This window comes from Schistocerca serialis, chromosome 7 (assembly GCF_023864345.2).
Source record: "Schistocerca serialis cubense isolate TAMUIC-IGC-003099 chromosome 7, iqSchSeri2.2, whole genome shotgun sequence".
NCBI classification, from domain to species: Eukaryota; Metazoa; Arthropoda; class Insecta; order Orthoptera; family Acrididae; genus Schistocerca; species Schistocerca serialis.
In genome coordinates, this window is record NC_064644.1 from 573,721,721 (window position 1) to 573,744,451 (window position 22,731).

General features: G+C 43.2%; 1 protein-coding gene across 1 annotated transcript in view; it reads left to right on the plus strand.

Annotated features, from left to right (window-relative positions):
• Positions 1–22,731, plus strand: part of LOC126413258 (ras-specific guanine nucleotide-releasing factor 2-like) — a 1,992,910-nt gene that overhangs the window by 1,029,178 nt on the left and 941,001 nt on the right. Inside the window, 1 exon segment of the mRNA XM_050083160.1 lies at positions 16,644–16,948. Within this exon segment, the coding sequence (XP_049939117.1) occupies positions 16,644–16,948 (305 nt within the window).

A 22,731-nucleotide genomic window follows, 5' to 3' on the forward strand; every position in this document is an offset into this window, starting at 1 on the left:
GAAGGAAAACAAAGACAGAGGATGAGATGGTCAGATGAAGTTAACCGACACCTCATGTTCTGTTATTACCAAGCAACAAACTTAGGAACCAAGACAACTGGATACAGATCACAAAAAAAATGGTTCAAATGGCTCTGAGCACTATGGGACTTAACATCTATGGTCATCAGTCCCCTAGAACTTAGAACTACTTAAACCTAACTAACCTAAGGACATCACACAACACCCAGCCATCACGAGGCAGAGAAAATCCCTGACCCCGCCGGGAATCGAACCCGGGAACCCGGGCGTAGGAAGCGAGAACGCTACCGCACGACCACGAGATGCGGGCCAACAGATCACAAGTATACACAAAATTTATTACCAGATACCCAGAATTAAAATTTTTAACAGAACGACTAGCTGATCAGATTCGTGTAATAATCAAAAATAACAGGATACCTCAGTCAGAATTAGAAAACATCAAACAACAAGTACAACAAATACTGGAACAAAATATTGTGCAATCAGAAGAAGAAGAAAATACAGTAATGGACTCAAACATCCCAGAGCAAACAAACAAAGAACAACATGCATCAATTAAACAATCAGAGGAAAACGAAATCTTAAGACAGCCACCAGAACAAGCACAAATAGACCACGAAGTGACACACATGTTAGATATAAAAGAAAAATTTCAGCTGACATGTATAGAATACAAAGACACAAATACAGACATTAGACCATTCTTGCATAGACCGCCAAATAACCCACAAGTCGAAACAACAATAAAAACTATCAACAAAATCATACACAACAAAATAAATGAAAACACAACTATGGAAGAGTTACAATTACTGGTTTATATAGGAGCACTCACTACACTAAATATACACACTAGGCAGAGATCAGAACCAACCAACACACAGAAGAAACCCACAAAACCAGCATGGCAACACAGGCTACAGATCAGAATAGAAAAACTGAGAAAAGACATCAGACAGCTAACACAATTTATAACAAATGAAATGTCAGAAAAAAAAACGAAAAAGGTTAGGTAAAATCTCACAACAAGAAGCGATAGAGCAATTAGATGAAAAGAAGCAGAAATTACAAGCATTGGCCAAACGACTTAGAAGATACAAAAAAAGTGAAAATAGAAGGAAACAAAGCCAAACATTCAACACAAACCAAAAGAAATTTTACCAGATAATAGATAACACACACATTAAAATAGACAATGCGCCAAACATAACAGACATGGAACACTTCTGGAGCAACATATGGTCAAACACGGTACAACATAACAGTCATGCACGGTGGATACAAGCAGAAACAGACACATACAAGATGATACCACAAATGCCTGAAGTGATAATATTGCAACATGAAGTCACCCAAGCAATTAATTCTACTCACAATTGGAAAGCCCCTGGAAAAGATAAAATAGCAAATTTCTGGCTAAAGAAGTTCACCTCAACACATTCACATCTAACTAAATTATTTAACAGTTACATTGCAGACCCATACACATTCCCTGATACACTTACACATGGAATAACTTATCTGAAACCTAAAGATCAAGCAGACACAGCGAACCCAGCTAAATATCGCCCCATAACATGCCTACCAACAATATACAAAATATTAACTTCAGTCATTACACAGAAATTAATGACACATACAACACAGAACAAAATTATAAATGAAGAACAAAAAGGCTGTTGCAAAGGAGCACGAGGATGTAAAGAGCAACTGATAATAGATGCAGAGGTGACATATCAAGCTAAAACGAAATAAAGGTCGCTGCACTATGCATACATTGATTACCAAAAAGCTTTTGATAGTGTACCCCACTCATGGTTACTACAAATATTGGAAATATACAAAGTAGATCCTAAATTGATACAGTTCCTAAACATAGTAATGAAAAACTGGAAAACCACACTTAATATCAAAACAAAATCAAATAATATCACATCGCAGCCAATACAGATTAAGCGTGGAATATACCAAGGAGACTCATTAAGTCCTTTCTGGTTCTGCCTTGCTCTGAACCCACTATCCAACATGGTAAATAATACAAATTATGGATACAATATTACTGGAACATACCCACACAAAATAACACATTTGCTATACATGGATGATCTAAAACTACTGGCAGCAACAAATCGACAACTCAACCAATTACTAAAGATAACAGAAGTATTCAGCAATGATATAAATATGGCTTTTGGAACAGACAAATGTAAGAAAAATAGCATAGTCAAGGCAAAGGGAAAACACACTAAACAAGAAGATTACATATTGGATAACCACAGCGACTACACACAAGCGATGGAAAAAACAGATGCCTATAAATATCTAGGATACAGACAAAAAATAGGAATAGATAATACAAATATTAAAGAAGAACTAAAAGAAAAATATAGACAATTTAAGAAAATTCTTTCTAGAACGAGCAGAAAATAGCAAAATACACAAAGCAATCACTCATATAAATACATCGGCTACACAACTGCAATTTCATAACCACTTATACAACCCTTTAGATCACATAACATCATCAGATACAAAGAAAGTAAATTGGGAAAAGAAACAGTACATGGCAAGCACCCGTATCATCTAACACAGCCACACATCGATCAAGACGCATCCAACACATGGCTAAGAAAAGGCAATATATACAGTGAGACAGAAGGATTCATGATTGCAATACAGGATCAAACAATAAACACCAGATATTACAGCAAGCATATTATTAAAGATCCCAATACCACAACAGATAAATGCAGTCTTTGCAAACAACAAATAGAAACAGTAGATCACATCACAAGCGGATGTACAATACTAGCAAATACAGAATACCCCAGAAGACATGACAATGTAGCAAAAATAATACATAAACAGCTTGCCTTACAACATAAACTTATAAAACAACACATTCCCACATACAAGTGTGCACCACAAAATGTACTGGAGAATGATGAATACAAATTATACTGGAACAGAACCATTATAACAGATAAAACAACACCACACAACAAACCTGACATCATACTCACCAATAAAAAGAAGAAATTAACACAATTAATCGAAATATCCATACCCAATACAGCAAATATACAAAAGAAAACAGGAGAAAAAATTGAAAAATACATCCAACTGTCTGAGGAAGTCAAGGACATGTGGCATCAGGATAATGTTGACATTATACCAATTTTACTATCAACTACAGGAGTCATACCACACAATATCCACCAGTACATCAATGCAATACAGCTACATCCAAACTTATATATACAACTACAGAAATCTGTAATTATTGATACATGTTCAATTACTCAAAAGTTCCTAAATGCAATATAACACATACTGTACAGTTAAAAGGAAGTCACGCTTGATCAAGGTCCGCGTCACTTTCAATTTTTGACCAGACATAACGTCTGAGAAAAGAAAGAAATAATAATAATAATAGAGATAAACCTGTATTTTTATTATTCTTTATATATTATAACGATTTTGTAAATGCCTTGCCAGGAGACGTCACAAAATCTGGTGTACGCACAGTCCGCCGCTTCCTTACACGTACGTCTTTCTGAAGGGACCCGTGATCACACAACTCCCAAAAAGAGCTTGGAGTGTTGTGTGATGCGGTAGGTGTCTGTGAGAGAACTTGTTTTGCTATAGCCGTGGTGCCTTTCGACCGTTTTTATCTGCTTGGCCGTGCACAAACACCATATAGTCTTGTTTCCGAGACGAATACCGGACCATTCTGCTGCTTACAGTACGATGTGTCAATCACACCGCCTGCAGCACGCAAAGAATACACGCCTCGTGGTCAAAGCGTCAGCGCCATCTACCGTGGCAGCGATGCATGTCCGGACACACGTTTTTTTCCTCCATTTCCAGTCAGTTGGCGGTTCTATTCATGTTCACCCTGTGTAGCAACTAAAGCCGTAAGGAGGTGCATCCAGCTGTAAGTGGATGTAACACGCAAGCGTCTGGTCAACATTGTTTACTCTTTCCGTCCGCGCGTCTTTTACTTGCGCACTCCACGTGAATAAAAGTCAGACATGGAATCGGTACGAGCCAGCGAGCGTCCCATCGGGCAGCTGCCAGCGGCAGTGCCGGGCAGACATCGATCGCCGCGGTTTTACATTTTACATGCGACCCCCGACACAAAGGACGGCCAGTTACTGAGTGGCCGACAGCTACAAAAGGCCTCAGAGTCGGGCGCACCGGGCAGCCGATAATGCCTCTCGGCGGAAGACTGGCGCGGAGTGGCTGCCGCGGCCGCGCCTGCACGAGCGCAACCCGCCGTGCTCACTGTAGTGCAGTCACTTGCCGAGCTGTCGGGGAGCCTGGCACGTATGTTTCCTGCACAACTCTCACTCCCGTTTACTCTTTCACTCATAATAGTGCGTTCAAGTTGATCATTCCCATCCCCAGGTAATAATTCGACACAGTGCGTATAGGCTGCTGCTCGTAATTTAAAAGTGGCACAATCACTATACGAGCAAGATCATTCCGCACTGACGACTACAGAAAACAAGTCTTAGAACGATTCCTCGAAAGGAAGCGCTCGTAGTTTCGCATTGAACCGTGATTTATTTTCAAAGAATATTCTTAAGAATTTATTTTATTTACTAGCGATTCATCAAGAACATTAACACATTTAATCACACTATGTAAGCATGGAAGTAGTTGCCAGGGAGTAACTGATGAAATCATAAGCAAATTCCTTTTAACAAATGGGAATTTTATTCACTTTAATAGTACCTAAAAGCATTTTTTAAAAGAAACAGATTTAAAATTATAATCAGAAAGCACCCTCTAAATATCAAAGTTACAATTTATTCAGAGGCAGAAAGAAACAAGTTTTGGCTGTATGAGCTTTCGGCCAGAGAACCTTCTCGCTCCCTTTTCACACGGCCGTAGTTACGACCGCTCACAACAGCCTCTGAAAGACTACACTGGTGCAAATCTGCAACACACCAGATAACTTTAAACTAAGAGTTTTAACAAGATACACAAGCACACAAACTATGCACCCCGTAGGAGGGATGGAAATGGTTCAAAACACTAACAATTAAAATATTAACCTTGCCACCGAAGGTGCAACTTGATTTTAACTTTTAATAAAAGTCTTACGATGAAAGGGTGGCATCTTTATATACTAAAATGATCATTTAAATAAAAGCCCGTGAAATGCAATCTTATATAAAATTCTACAAGGTTGGCCAAACAATAGTTAAGATGCTCTACAGTACACAGATACCGCCTCTCAACATCATAGGCAATAATATCAAAGTTTCCAAAGATGTTTCGGGTATTAGGCCGTTACACTCCAAGCAAAAAATTCGTTAACACACCAAATCCGACGAACATGACAGAGGCAGCCACTACCGTACGGTAAATTGATAGGGAGATTACCGAACAACCAGAAACGCAGGTTGCTCTAACACGCCCCTACTCCACAAGGGAAAAACGGACCACCCAAATTATAAACAACCACCTTCCCGCGGGTGGGCAAACGGAGAAGAATGGTGGGACGACCCCAAAGCAAAAACGGCTGGTGACCTCAACAAGAAAACAAGTAGAATTTAACAAGAGTAAATCAAACAACATATCACCAATCACTTAACTTCTAATAAACTGCGATTTCTCGAGAAGACCTGGTGCACCACCCCCAAATCGCTCTCCAGAACCGTCCACTGCCAGCCGCTTCAACGGACGCAGGAAGGCGCGCCGATCTCCCGTCTCACGGCGTCGCAGCTCGCACCGGCCAGACTGATGTCGTGGGTTGACTCCTGTTGCTCTCGTGTCGACCGCGAAGTCACTACCCCTCGCTATACGCCGCGGCCCACTGGACTCACGTGCGACCTCACATGCGCCGACGCTCAAGACGGACAAGTCATCTTGTGTCTCACTGCGCGACCGACCAACCGATCGATCCAACCGCCAATGACCATTGCCTGAGCATACTCGAGCAGGCTGGCGGCCTAACGCGCAGACTCAGATGCAGGAACTAAGCCCCGACCGGGCGACCACTCGCTGAGTTCTCTTACTGGCGGAGTGGAAAGACTCTCATTTTGCCGGCTTTAAAGGTTGATCTGAACGACAGACACACTAGCACTCCGAACGACAGACAGACACTGACTGCCTAACAAATGCGGACGAGAGACAGACTAGCAAGCTGGGGACGAGAGACTGACCCAGACTGACGCCCCTTAAATGCAAGTCAACAGGCAACCTTTCCCCTTTCCCACCAGAGGGAGACACCAAAACTGCGACTGCCACAGCGGCTCCACCGCCAGAAACGGAGGACAACTGCTTCACACTACGCGCTGCGGCGCGCTCTTCAAAACAGCAGTTTTTACCACGGCTCACGAATATCAGTCACAATTTTAACGTGCGATGAGGTTTCTAAGGTTTGTGGTTTTATAGGAAAGAAAGGAACCAGTCGAATGTATTGCACAATATTTCCATGTACCCATGGGAGTCTACAGAGACATTTACATTCATTTACTCCAAACCGCTGTAAAGTACGTGGAAAAGAGTACTCAGCATAATACTAAATTATGGGTTTCTTCGTCCTTCAATCATGCGCGAAGAAGAAAGATTGCTTAAATGTCACAGATTTTGCCTACTCTCCCATGGCGTGCAGTAGTTTCGCCAATAAAGAATACAAGTCTCTTGATGGTGCTGTTTGCTGTTTTCACGAAAACAGAAAAACATCGGACAAAGTACTAGACACGCCTATTAAAAAGCACGTCGGTCGCTCTGGAGCGCCCTGATTGGTACCGGGTTGTCGTATGACCCACCATCGTGGAACCAACGGGGGAACGTTCTCAAGTGGAACTCAACGATCTTCATGAAAACTGGCGAATGTCTTTCTTTTCCACTCAGTCTTCTGACTGATTTTATGCGATCCGCCGCGAATTCCTTTCCTGTGCCAACCTCTTCATGTCACAGTAGGACTTGCAACCTACTTTGCTTGACGTATTCAAATCTCTGTCTTCCACTGTAATTGTTACCCTCTACACCTCCTTCTAGTACGATGGAAGTTATTCCCTGATGTCTGACAGATATCCTATCATCCTGCCCCTTCTTCGTGACAGTGTTTTCTAGTTATTCCGTTCCTTGCAGATTCTGTAGAGAACATTCTCATTCCTTACCTTACCAGTACATCAAATTTTTAACATTTTTTGTAACATCACATCTCAAACGCTTCGATTCCCTTCTGTTCCGGTTTTCCTGCAGTCCATGTCTCAAAACGTACATTCTCAGGAAATTTCTTCCTCAATTTAAGACTTTTTTTGTCACTACTAGACTTCTCTTGGACACGGTTGCACTTTTCGCCGTTGCTGATCTGCTTTGGAATTCCTTCTTGCTCCATCTGTCATTGGTTATTTTGCTGCCTAGGTAGTAGAATTCCTTAACTTCATCCACTTCGTTACCACCAATCCTTATGCTAAGTTTCTCGCTGTTCTTATTTCTGCTGCTTCTTTCTTCGATTTACTCACAATCCACATTCTGCACTCATTAGACTGTTCATTCAACAGACCCTATAATTCTTCTTCGCTTTTAGAGAGTATAACAATGTCATCAATCAATCTTATCAATGATATCCTTTCACCTCTGGACCTCTATTTTATTTCTATCATTGCTTCTTCGATGTATAGGTTGCACAGTAGGTTCGAAAAACTACATCCCTGTATTATACCCTTTTTAATCCGAGAACTTCGTTCTTGGTCGTCCATTCTTGTTATGTCCTCTTGTCTCTTCTACATATTGTATATTACCCGTCTCTCCCAATAGCTCTCCCCATTTTTCGTCAGAATTTCGAACATCTTGTAACATTTGATATTCTCGAACGCTTTTTCCAGGTCGATAAATCCTGTCAATATGTTTCGGTTCTTCTTTAGTCTTGCGTCCATTACGAACCTCAATGTCAGAATTCCCTCACTGGTGCCTTTCCTTTGCTAGAGCCAAACTGATCGTCATCTAACACACCCTCAGTTTTCTTTTCCATTCTTCTTGGATGCATAAGCTGTTAATCTGATTGTAACGTAGTTGTCGCACTTCTTCGGTTCTGTATGGACGACGCTTTTCCGAAAATCAGATGGTACATCTCCAGACTCATACATTCTACACACCAACGTGAACAGTCGTTTTGTTGCCACTGCTGCCAATGATTTTAGAAATTCTGACGGAATGTTACCTATCCCTTCTGTCTTATTTGATCTTAACTCTTTCAAAGCTCTTTTCAATTCTGATTCTTATACTGGATCCCATATCCTTTCTATATCGACTCTTGTTTCTTGTTCTATTACATCAGACATTTCTTCCACCTCATAGTGGCCTTCAGTGTACTCTATCTGTCCGCTCTCTCCTCTGCATTTAACAGTGGAATTCCCATTGTGATCTAGGGTATATAGTGGGGGCACAATAATGGAATACGTATTTTTTTCCAAATTTGGTTTTTAAGGAGTGAAACGCATGCCGAATTTTGCACTTAATGTGTGGAAGGAATTTCTTCGAAACGACAGCTTTTGCAGTAACTTGAAATTGTGCAAAATACCGCACGATCTTCAATTATTTTTGAAAAATGAAAACTTTTGTTATAGCGCAAAAAATTAAAGACGCTTTCAAGCGACATCATCCATGTGTAACAAATGCGCTGCAAACGTCCCACGGCTATACCGCTGGGATCACCAGGTAAACAAGTTCCAGGGGTATTTATAGAATGTACCGTGACACTTTGAAATTCTGATAAATTTAGCTTTGTCCTGCGTTCTCCAACGTGTTTATTATGTGAAGAAATTTCGCTCATTCTGTGAGCACGGTGTAAAAATGCGTTATATATTAAGCGTTTCTCTGTAGATGATCATTATTGTAACGATTTTGCATCAGAATGAGTTACTTATGTTACTTATTTTCAACTATACGCGAAAAAAAAACAAAAAACAATGTAAAGCACAAGACAATAATTAAATAACATAAAACAAATGTAAATAAAGTAATTGATTAGAATAGTAATGGATGTTTAGGTATTTTAATTTGTTATGTTGAAAATATTCCAACAGCACTTTGTCTATTTTTGAAATATGTTTCAGAAAGCAGCTTTAGTACAAATGGATTATGTGGCTTGAAAGAGTCTTCAATTTTATTTATATTGTTTACATTTTTCATAATTAATTAACGGTAGTGCTGTTGTCGCGTATGTATCGCGAATGAGTAGCGCGAACTAAGTGTATAGCTAAGGGTATGATGCTACACAAGGTGTGGCAGTAAAGGAGTAACCTAACTTCAGCAGGGACGCTAGGAAGCAGGAGGAACTGCATTTTTGTGGTAACGGTAGTGTGGGTTACGTGACATAGAGCATAGAAGCTTCTGGAAGGAGCCGAGGTCAAGAGGGCGACTCATGATAGCGCGGGAGGCGCGTCGTGCGGGCCTATTGTGTAAGAGCCCCCGCCGGCGCTGCTGAAAGATTCCGACTCTGACCTCAGTCCGCCTCAGACGCTGAACCTGCGTTACTCCGCCACCGGGACGGGACTCGGTGTCTCGTGGCGCTCAGCTGCATTCGGTGCATTCGGGGTTGCACAGCGCAGCCAGTATGTCAGTGCCTCGTAGGATTCGATAGTGGTCTCCAATCCTATTTCGTTCTTCAATGTCAGTTACTATACATAGTTCGTCGTCCTTTTCCCACCGAGTTTCCTCACCTGAAAGCATTCCAGCTCGTATCCGCGGTCACCAGGTGAACTATTCGGACGAACCAATTCACAACAGGAGACAGCGTCAGCTCACGCCCTGATCCGTTCGCACCGTTCGCAGGACAGTACACGGTATTCTGCACAATTTCAAAGTAGTGCAAAAGCTGATTATATACTTTTCAAGAATGTTAATTAAATATCGAGATTTATGTGAAAAGCATTTGTTATGCATCATCGTTTCGAACATATTCCCTCTAAACGTACAATGCCAAACTACGTTTTGAGGTGTATTTTGCTCCTTCAAATAAAATTTGACACACACAGAGGTTACGGTTACTACAAGCCACAGCACAAGTTCGGAAACGGGGCCAAATTTCTAGTAGTTTACTGTAGAGTTGAGATTTTCACAAATGTTTTATTCGTATCTTACAGAACCTAGCAGTACGGCAATAAACAGCCTTTTAAACACGCCACTAACGGCAATCAAGTAATTTATAGCAATACAACAACTTAAAAACATTTAAAGAACATTAGTAAACAAGGCTACTAAAGTAAATACAGAACTTTGTTGATAAAGTACGGCGAGGTAGTGAAGCTACCAACACCGCCGTTGAAAAAATTAAACAGGTCTCGGCAAACACACGATTAATGGCAATAAAAGGAATTTACAAACTTGGAGGAATTTAAAAAAAATTTTAAACTAAAGTGTCCTGTAATATCATTAGAGTATAACAGATATGACGGAGCCGTGTAAGGCGGCCACAAATCACCCACTCAGGGATGCTCAGACTAGACAGAATACTGACCAATTTAAATACGCCCGTAAACACAATTGGCACTCTCAGGCTGATCACTGCAGCGATTTTTAGCCAGCGAAAACTTGTTATAAGACGGCTTAACTTGCTGACAGAATTAGAGCTAACCTCGTGCAAGGAAACATTACACCACACAGTCTTGAATGAGCGACCACATGATCAACCACAAGAAGCATGAATTTACTCATAACCCACGACAGAATAGCGAAACAATTAAACTGCCAAAACTACACCTCCCATCGGACAGTAACGAGAGGAGGAGGAAAGATCACTGTCTTCAATTACACCGGTGCCAGGGACAGGAAACCCGGTCGCCAGAGGCCACAAGGCAGAAGAGACGCTGGTTACACAAAATTATGACTTAATGATTAAACCTTCCACGAACTTAACTTGCAATTATGCTCGAACAGGCAGTGCACGACCTCCGATGGCAAGAATTCACACATCCGACAGCGCACGCGTCGCCAGCGTACCCAACACGCCGCGGTCACGCGACAACACGCTCTGTCACCGGAGTTCACGTCTTCTCTGCAACGTTGACGGGTAGTGACCGTGCCTTCATGTTAGGAGTCTCCTTTTAAACTCCAGTGTTGAAACGGAGGATTTAAAGAAGCTTGTTAACGTCCCCCCAATGCGAAATGAACAGCAACTACCCGTGGAGCGATTCTATATACAAACAACACGCGGGGAGCTCTTCCGTCAACTCGACCCGCTCGCTACACACAACCGACATACATCACGTACCGACTCGGTACAACCGACCACGCCTACTTCGCGCTGGAGAGCCACACTGCCCTCCCGTGTCCACCACAATATCTGCGCGCAACCCGCTACTTCCGCGCCACCACACGGGGTTACAACCGGTCAAAGATCTCACTTCCTCCATACCAGTTTCCCGGAGGCAAAAACGCAGATATCGATAGCAGAGGGAAAAGACAGCCAAGCAGCCACTTAATGACAGACAACATATCAAACAAACACGTCAGGGGAAGAAAAGGAAAACCAGTGCAATCTAAACACAAGGTGTAGCACAAGTCGATACACGGCTCAAGATTCATCAACAATGTTTATTTACGCTTGAGAATGACCCGTTGTAAGTCAGGGCAGGGAAATGATGAGCATGTGCCAATCGGTTGTATGGAATCGGCAAAGTAAGTCGCATCGTCGGGAAGACGCGCTACAGTGGCAGAAAGGAGGTATCTTTGACGACGTTTCGATGACCACTCAGTGAATATTCTTGCCAGGTTTATTGATGTCCCAAGGTGGACTGTCAAATGTGTCTTCAGAATCGTCACAGTCATTAACACGATGTAAAACGAATGATTGTCGAACGATCCTAATCGAGAGACATAGAAGTTGAATGTCACCTCTTGTCAGTGCCGATGTGTTTCAGAGAAAGGACATACATTTCAACCAATTTCTGTGCTAGCATTGCAAAGGGATCTGCATGCAATACATATTTGGAGTATCTCGCAAAACGTTATTGCCTTCAGTGGCACATCAGACAGCACAGCTTCAGCAGGCCAGATACACAGAAACTGCCCAGTAGCTGATTGGAGATGAGTAGTTTTGTCCGAACAGACACGATTTTGCCGATTTTCAGTTAATACAGATGTCGAGTGCACTGATACAACAAGACGATTAAGCAGTAGTGTGTGGAGAGAGTAGTTCAGGCCGCCGCACGGTGGTTCTGCTTTTTTTGGGCATGTTTTTCGTAATGTGACTTGAGCTCATTTACGTTACATCTGCCCATTGTAGGTCTCTGATCCCTGTCCTATTGTAGCTGTGCAGTCCCTGTCCAATTTACTGCCCCATCGCAGCTATGCGATATTTGACCCACTCCAGTTGTGCGACCTCCGTCCAGTTGCATCTGCTTGATGCCTGTTTCACTCCAGCTGTGAAATCACTGTCCGATGGCAGCTGTATGATCGCTACATGTTCGAACAGGTGGTTGTTGTCTTGCAAACGTCCCCATCTGTTGACTCAGGGATCGAGACGTGGCTGCACGATCCGTTACAGCCATGCGGATGCCTGTCATCTCGACTGCTAGTGATACGAGGCCGTTGGCATCCAGTATGGTGTTCCTTGTTACCCTCCTGAACCCACCGATTTCATATTTTGCTAACAGTCACTGGATCTCGACCAACGCGAGCAGCAGTGTCGCGATACGATAAACCGCAATCACGACAGGCTACAATCCGACCTTTATCAAAGTCGGAAACGTGATGGTATGCATTTCTCCTCCTTACACGAGGCATCACAACAACGTTTCACCAGGCAACGCCGGTCAACTGCTGTTTGTGTATGAGAAATCGGTTGGAAACTGTCCTCAGGTCAGCACGTTGCAGGTGTCGCCACCGGCGCCAACCTTATATGAATGCTCTGAAAAGCTAATCATTTGCATATCACAGGATCTTCTTCCTGTCGGTTAAATTTCGCGTCTGTAGCACGTCATGTTCGTGGTGTAGCAATTTTAATGGCCAATAGTGAACCTTTCTGACAGGAAAAACTGTATGAATGTTGAGAGACGCCGACAGAAACCCCACGCGTAAACCTGCAACAATATATCATTCCTCAAAAATGGTTCAAATGGCTCTGAGCACTATGGGACTTAACTTCTGAGGTCATCAGTTCTCTAGACTTGGAACTACTTAAACCTGACTAAGCTAAGGACATCACACACATCCACGTCCGAGTCAGGATTCGACCGTAGCGGTCGCGTTGTTCCAGACTGAAGCGCCTAGAACCGCTTGGCCACTTCGGCCGGCTATTATTCCTCCAGGTAGCATCCTTGACCTTTTCCAATTCAAAGAATACACCGATACGGGAATGCTTACGGAGGAAAGCCTGTTTAATCACAGTTTCGAGCGGTGAAAGTTAATCGAATGGGGAGCGGCACCTCCTGAACGCGCACTGGCAGCGACTGACTCTGCAGAACCCACACTAGGCGCAGGTGGACTACACGCTTCCAACGCGCCTTGTGAGACTGACACTACGATAAACAATGGAGTTAGACCGTTCCTCCCACCCCATCCCCCCCCCCCCCCCCCCCACACACACACACACACTTTAATGGCTGGCTCTGAGCACTATGGGACTTAAAATCTATGGTCATCAGTCCCTAGAACTTAGAACTACTTAAACCTAACTAACCTAAGGACGACACACAACACCCAGCCATCACGAGGCAGAGAAAATCCCTGACCCCGCCGGGAATCGAACCCGGGAACCCGGGCGTGGGAAGCGAGAACGCTACCGCACGACCACGAGATGCGGGCGCACACACTTTAAAATTTGGATTAAAATACATTCTTTCCAAGAGTTGGGAAGGGAAATAGAGTGCTGCAACGCCCAGTGTTTGGCCGGTCACGGCTTGCGCTGTTGACGTGGGGACCGAGCCGCTCGTATCCGGCCCCACACGACTCGGCTCGGTCACACACTCGCCCCATGCCTGTTGTCCGGATTCCGGACACGCGGATAAGCAAACATGACCGGTCACCGCTGACGTCTCACCTCGCCTCACCCCAGGTCGCTGCACTGTACTGTACAAATCCAACGCCTCTTTGTCTCTCTCTCTCTCTCTCTCTCTCTCTCTCTCTCTCTCTCTCACACACACACACACACACACACACACACACACACACACACACAATGTATTTATCTCTGTCTCTCTCTGTTTTAATACAAAAGTAACGTTTCCAAGAAAGGGTACGTGACACAGCTAAATTCATAAAACACTTGGAAAGTAAAATGATATTTCAATACAATCGCGAATAGAAGACGAGTCTCATTTCCAAACAGAAGATATATTTTTCCTTTCATTAATAGGAGACATTAAATAAGTGGTGTACCTGTAATCTAGAAGACAACCATCTTCATAAAGAAAGTATATAAAGAACATTAAACATTTACAGACGTAACTTGTCATACTTTTCACTTGTTTGCAACAGAAACAAAACTATAGTTACTGCTGATCAGCAGTAAATCACTGACACGTTCCGGATTTAATTGGCTGCAGCGACCTGTTAGTAACACGCCGGCTTTCCTAAAGCATCTTTCACTTGGTGCGCTTGTTGCTGGGATACATAAAATACGTCTTGCAACTGCAGCCAGACCTGGCACATGTGTTTCATGTCTGCTCCACCACTTTAAGATGTCATCATCATCTCCGGGGTGCATTATAATGTAGAGATCTACTTGATCTGCTGCGGATGATCTGTTGTTCCTCCTCTCCCTTTCTGGGTGGTGATGACACAGTACTTGAAGGATCTATGATAATAAACTAAAGAGACAAGTAACACAGAACTGATGTGCAAATCATCGAAACGTTCCCGTAAAAACGAGGTGTTTTACGTTAATGAAATATTGTACGAATTATAACACTCCCGCTTCTCTATAATACAGGGTGATTCAAAAAGAATACCACAACTTTAAAAATGTGTATTTAATGAAAGAAACATAATATAATCTTCTGTTATACATCATTACAAAGAGTATTTAAAATGGTTTTTTTCACTCAAAAACAAGTTCAGAGATGTTCAATATGGCCCCCTCCAGACACACGAGCAATATCAACCCGATACTCCAACTCGTTCCACACTCTCTGTAGCATATCAGGCGTAACAGTTTGGATAGCTGCTGTTATTTCTCGTTTCAAATCATCAATGGTGGCTGGGAGAGGTGGCCGAAACACCATATCCTTAACATACCCCCATAAGAAAAAATTGCAGGGGGTAAGATCGGGGCTTCTTGGAGGCCAGTGATGAAGTGCTCTGTCACGGGCTGCCTGGCGGCCGATCCATCGCCTCGGGTAGTTCACGTTCAGGTAGTTACGGACAGATAAGTGCCAATGTGGTGGCGCTCCATCCTGCTGAAATATGAATTGTTGTGCTTCTTGTTCGAGCTGAGGGAACAGCCAATTCTCTAACATCTCCAGATACTGTAGTCCAGTTACAGTAGCACCTTCGAAGAAAAAGGGACCAAAAACTTTATTGGCTGAAATGGCGAACAAATGTACATTTAAATGAAACTTTATAGCTCCCTTAAGTCGCCGACAGATAGTGCTTAGCTCTGCCTTTTGTCGTTGCAGAGTTTTAACTTCCTAAAGTTGAGGTATTCTTTTTGAATCACCCTGTACACTATCCACTAACTATGCAAAAACGATTATGTTAATGATTGCATGTTGTACCTGCGTAAGTAGCACACATTTGTCGCACATTGCTAAGAATTTCCTGCTTTTCTGGGTATTTTGTTGTAAATAAAACATTGGTAACAAGAGAACAAACTGTGTTAATGTAATGTGTTGTAAGCGTCAAATAGTGCACCTGATTATGCGAGTCAGTCCACATATCAACTGTGGCAGCACATGTTTTATTAATAACTTTCGCAATAACAGAAGGCATTATGCTGTGTCGTATTGCAACAGCTTGTTGTAGAGGGACGTGGCATGACATCTGCCACGGTTTCTCCAAAATGCGCAGCTAGATGTATTAATTTATTGGCCTAGTTCTCTGAATCCTTCACCGGAAGCAGCATTAAAAGGTCTCAAATCTTTAGCACACAGTGCAACACACTTTGCTGTAATACTATTTTTTATTACTGCCGGTATCCCTGAAGGAGCTGTGTCTTTGAGAGGTTTCTTGCAACTGTGTTTCTTAAAATGAGTGGTTCCCGACTGGAAACGCAATAATGTGGAGCAGTTTATGCACGATACGTACCGAGTAGACGCACTGTTTTCGTCTACAACCAACAGAAATGCACTCCATACATGGCTTTTTAGACCTTCCCGTTTCTTCGTGTGTAAACATTGGTTTCAGTCTTACGTCTTTCTCCACTGGCTTCCTCGCGCTGCATGAATTTAGAGAGAGACACACCACAAATGAGAAGCCCATACTGGCTGGAGTCTCACACGGATGATGACACGTGTAATGTGTTTGAAGTTACGTGCTACGTATTCGGTCACAGCTTCTATGCTAGAACTAGTGCGGGCTGCCTATCCAGTTAGGGTGTGCTCGCCCCATCTCGTATTTTGTGCTCGCTTACTCGGTCATGCAGGACTCTGTTGGGAAAGTCGCCTGTTATTCAAATTCTTTTAAAGACATACAGTGAGATTCCTGCCCTGTTTCAGCTGTGCGCTCTGAAAAAGGAGTGGCGGCCGCTTCCGGCGACGTACGGCGGCTCGTCTCTGAGTGGGGGCGGCGCGGGAGGCGGCCTGGCGGCGGGTCTGCTGGGGGCGGCCGGGGGCGGCGCGTGCCTGGGCGGCGCGCTTGGCGCGGGCGCGGGCCCCCACTCCGAGCAGGAGACGCTGGAGCTGCGCAAGATCAAGAAGGTGCAGAGCTTTTTCCGCGGCTGGCTCTGCCGCCGCCGCTGGAAGCAGATCGTCGAGCAGTACATCAAGTCGCCGCACGCAGAGAGCATGCGCAAGCGGAACAGGTGCGTGTCCACTCTGGCAACCCTGCCACAACGAAGGCCGAAAATTAATTATGATTGTTGTGCTGCCCACGCTGCTAAATATTGCATTTTCGGGCAACAACAAAGCTATATTATGTGGCAGGTGTCATTAGAGCACAGTTATTAAAGTCATTTCTTGAAATAATGGATAAACTAGGCACTCTTCTTTTCGTGTTTCCCACGCTGGTCTCGTTGTGAACTCATGGCTCACTCATCGAAAAGCTAGGTAGTGACGATTTCAAGCTCGGATGCAAAGAGGCCTAGGTGATATTCTGCGATATTCAAAAGTTTTATAGCTGTGTTTCACAAACCATTCTTGAAGATTAAACTTTTGCAAGTTAGAACAATGGTGATGTAAAAAAGTAATCAGCACTCCGAATTTAAGTTACACTTCTTTTTTATTACTTTTGTTACATCACTTCACAATATAAAACATACTTGAAAATATCTTCCTCACTGTTAAAGTTCACATTTCATAAACTGATTACAATTTGCGTCTTTTCAATATGACGACCAAGACTTGACTAATCACTGCTTACTCGCCCAAAAATCAGAGTTACAAGTACGCCAAAGATCATAGTGACAAAAGAAAGAATACACATAAGAATAATATCATGCCAATATAAACATATCGATGTATTAAAGTACCTGTACATTAATGAAATCAAATCTGAATGTTGTCTCAGAAATATGTTAACTACTTTACAGAAACACAGTAGAATATTGCTGGTATCGAGAGGTTTAAGTGAGGTGCCGCAATGATTACGTAATTCAAGTACCATTACAGTACACACTTCACATCCTTTGTCTCAGTTCAAATGGTTCAAATGGCTCTGAGCGCTATGGGACGTAACAGCTGTGGTCATCAGTCCCCTAGAACTTAGAACTACTTAAACCTAACTAACCTAAGGACATCACATACATCCATGCCCGAGGCAGGATTCGAACCTGCGACCGTAGCAGTCGCGCAGTTCCGGACTGCGCGCCTAGAACCGCGAGACCACCGAGCCGGCTTTGTCTCAGTAATTTAAATCGTTTCCTCATCGCTAACCGCGAGAAAATGCCTGGAATCTGGCAACTGTACCTTAGCTGTCTCATCCCATTATCCTCTTTCTAGTCAATCGAAATCCCAGAATCTTCTGAATCCTGCACATATCTCACTATTTTTCGTAGATGCTCTTGAACACCTTGCTCATGAAATTCGTTGCAGTTAGGACGAGACCCTCCCATGACCTGAAAAACACACACACGTGCAACATCATCTGTTGCGTATTAATAAGCCCGCTTTCATAGAAACTTCCCGATTTAATTAACTTTGCTTTTCGAGGGAAATGTTGTGCCTTCCGGGCACGACTCGGTACCCGCTTTCACAGTTCCACTTCGCCAGCACCTGTCTCCTAGTTTCCAAACTTCACAAAAGTTATCCTGCATAACTTAGGAGATTAGTTTTCATAGAAGAAATGCGGACAAGTGGCTTTGCTTTAATCTAACCCATTGTTCCCTGAATAAATATTTCACTCTGAGGCAGAGTTTGCACTATCTTGAAACTTTGCACATAGCACAGGCAATAAGAGCATTGTCTCTGAGAAACCTAAGGTTCCGGGTTCGGGTGTCTTTCTGGCACCCACTACAGAGCGTAAGATTCATCTTTAAACAATTCCCTACGTTGTTGCTTGGCCGTATGTTCGCAATATCCTTTCTTCCAGGAGTGCCATTTCCACTAGTTGTGCAGGGGAACTTCTGTAAATTTTCGGAACTACACTACTGACTATTAGAATTGCTACACCACGAAGATGACGTGCTGCAGACGCGAAATTTAACCGACAAGAAGAAGATGCTGTGATATGCAAATGATTAGCTTTTCAGAGCATTCACACAAGGTTGGCACCGGTGGCGACACCTACAACGTGTTGACGTGAGGAAAGTTTCCAACCGATTTCTCATACACAAACAGCAGTTGACCGGCGTTGCCTAGTAAAACGTTGTTGTGATGCCTCATGTAAGGAGGAGAAATGCGTACCATCACGTTTCTGACTTTTATAAAGGTCGGATTGTAGCCTATCGCGATTGCAGAATATGGAATCGGTGGGTTCAGGAGGGTAATACGGAACGCCGTGCTGGATCCCAACGGCCTCGTATCACTAGTAGTCGAGCTGACAGGCATCTCATCCGCATGGCTGTAACGGATCGTGCAGCCACGTCTCGATCCCTGAGTCAACAGATGGGGACGTTTGCAAAACAACAACCATCTGCACGAACAGTTCGACAGCACGGACTAACAGCTTGGAGACCAATGTTGCGATTGCCCTGTGTTACAGCATCATGATGGTCGCATCCGTGTTTTGCGACATCTCGGTGAACGCACATTGGAAGCGTGTATTCGTCATCGCTATACTGGCGTATCACCCGGTGTGATGGTATGGGGTGCCACTGGTTACACGTCCCGGTCACCTCTTGTTCGCATTGACGGCACTTTGAACAGTGGACGTTACATTTCAGATGTGTCACGAGCCGTGGCTCTAACCTTCATTCGATCCCTGTGAAACCCTACATTTCAGCAGGTTAATGCACGACCGCATGTTGCAGGTCCTGTACCTGCCTTTCTGGATACAGGAAATGTTCGACTGCTGACCTGTCCAGCACATTCTCCAGATCTCTCACCAACTGAAAACGCCTGGTCAATGGTCGCCGAGTAACTGGCTGGTTACAATACGCCAGTCACTACTCTTGATGAACTGTGGTATCGTGTTGAAGCTGCATGGTCAGCTGTACCTGTACATGGCATCCAAGCTCTGTTTGACTCAATGCCCAGGCGTATCAAGGCTGTTATTACGGCCAGAGGTTGTTGTTCTGGCTACTGATTTCTCAGGATCTATATACCCAAATTGCGTGAAAATGTAATCACATGTCAGTTCTAGTATAATATATTTGTCCAATGAATACCCGTTTATCATCTGCATTTCTTCCTGGTGTAGCAATTTTAATGGCCAGGAGTGTAGGAGAGAGCTACTAATGGAAGTAGCTCTTTGGGAAAGGGGGGGGGGGGGAGGTTTGGGGGAGATAAGTCGTGCTTGCATAGCTCACTATGTAGAACACTGACCCGCAAAATCAAGACTGTCGGCAGCAGTCCGTTTCAAAATTCGGTAATATTTCATTCGCTTCACTTATAAACCATATGCGGAAGCGTGATAACTTTCCCAGTGCCAGCTCACGTCTTTCCATGGAGACGTACATAACAAAGAAGTAATAATTTATTTCCTTGTAGGTACGAATTTGGAAATTTGTGGTAATATCCTGTGGGACCTAACTGCTGAGGTCATCGGTCCCTAGGCTTACACACTATTTAATGTAACTGAAACTAACCTACGCTAAGGTCAACACACACATCCATGCCCGACGGGGGGAGCCGCGCGAACCGTGGCAAGGCGCCCAAGACCACGCGGCTACTTCCCTCGGTGCAGAAACAAATATTGCTTTCTAGCAAACTTAAGATTATGGGGATAAGTATTCTCGATAACAATAGCAAGGCGTACGGCTCACAGTTAACTGTGATCTCGATGAAATAAACCAGCAATTCTAGAGAGTGACGAGGGTAATAGTTTCACCGCCCCATCGACGACGACGTCATTACTAACGGAGCACAAGGTATAAATACGATAATGTTGGGGCACAAAAATGGAAGTGTTCTTTTTCAAAGGAATTGTCCCAGTACAGGCCAACAGACGGAGAACTAAAGGAAACCCACATCAGGATAGTCGCACTGTGATTTCAAGTCCACTCCCCCAACACAAGAAATTGGGTGGAAACCAAAATATAAATAATTTGGTTAATGGCTAATTTGCAGTTCATTTAAAATAAGTAAACTTGTATTTCTGTTGACCAAGTGGATGCTGTCGATGTAAAAGTATTGACGACAAGTCACATTTAGACATACAGTCTTAGATATTACAACAACTATTTTAGGTTCAGAATTTTGTATTTTACATGAAACAACTGCTTACTAGTAATGTAGGTGCTGTGCTCCCACACTGAGTCAATGAAATTATTCCCAGAGTTGCCTTGGGTTGCACTTCCGCATTTTTCTTTGCTGGTACAGATCTGTAAAAACACTACAATGTAACATGCATTAACACTAGTATATCAGTAGTAATTGTACAATGGTAACCAAGCAAAACCGATCTTGGTCCATGAAGTGAAAGACGTACTGTTTTAAATGAACTTTATTGAAATTCTGTTGCCAGGATACCACCGTGGACTTGTATCAGAGATAATGCGAGGTTCCCAGCAGGAAGTATTAATTTCAATTCTGAATTATCAGTGCAGCATTCTGATGCATGTTTCACGAGAAATCCGTACGGTAGTTTAAAAGAGAGGCGTCAGCTTGCCACAAATTTCATGAAATGCATTTAAGTTTAAATTTAATTGTATCTCTGGCGTCACAGACTAAGAGTTAACTATTTCCGCAAATATACATAAAAGCATACAGATGCCTGTTTTAACAGAAATCACCCAGCTTGCACACTCTATTATTACTACATACGAATGTTGTACCATCTTCACCACACACATATGTTACATTTCCTGTCATATCTTTTGAAATTGGTTTCTTCAGTACCGACATGAAAAATGACAAGCTATGACGCTCTATGGAAAAGAAAGTTGGCGCTGTTGTGTATGACTTCATACGCAACAGTACAAACTTACAAAGACTCATTACAAATAGTGCAGCAAGAAAAGTCCAACTTCCACATCGTCAGCAACGACGATGCGCCAACGAATGTATCATAGTGTAGTGGCTCCAAGTGCAAGTGGGCTGTGCGGTTGGCACTGCGGCGAGAGGGGGTGCTCTCAGTTCAGAGACTACAGACGTGTGGTTCAGTGAGCGTGCTCCACTGGGTCCGTGGATTCGGCACCATGCTGTCGGCATCAGAAGGAAAGTTGTTATTGCTTTCCCCCCACAAAAAAAAAAAATCACCTCATGTCGTGTAGCGGAGAGGAGTGAACAATGATCGTGGAAGAAGGAAGTTGGGAAAGAGGAGACCTGAGACGAAACTGCGGCTCACGCCCACTCCCTTCCCACACCCTGGCATACTCCCTGACCCCGCCAACAGCTGAAAAACCGGGCAGAGATTGTGACCCATATCCAGAGGCAGAGCAGTAACCCAAAATGCACAAATGTAGGCCGTCAGGAAGAGGGGAATTCTTAAACATATTGGTAGGCTGGTGTATAAGACACAAAATTATACTCATATAAAATCAAACAACACATTGGTATGTCAGCAATACGACCATATACACATGGAAAACTATTGGTAAATACGTAAAAAACATAAATTAGGTATAAACCGAGCACAACCTGATATAGTTACAACAAACTGATGGGAAATATGTACAATTGGGGGGAAATACGACGGAATACGCAAGATCGTAAAAATCTAGGAGAATTATGTAAATTGCCTGAGAATATATAAAATTATAGAAACGATACCAAGAAATCCGGGGGATTTAGGTGGATTGGGGGCGTCAGGACACTCTAGACCAAGGAAAGCTGAAAAATTGTGGTCTGTCTGCATTTAGTTTTAATGCTCCTCCTCCCCCTGTAAAGTGTGTAGGTTTTCATAACAAATTCTTCATAAAAGGCGATATAAGGATAACACAGAAACGCTATATTAAAGTAGGAAGAACATATGTATCCCAATCCAGGACACTGACCTCAGACAAGTAGTCAAATGTAGATATTACCAAATTACAAGTTGGTTCTCACA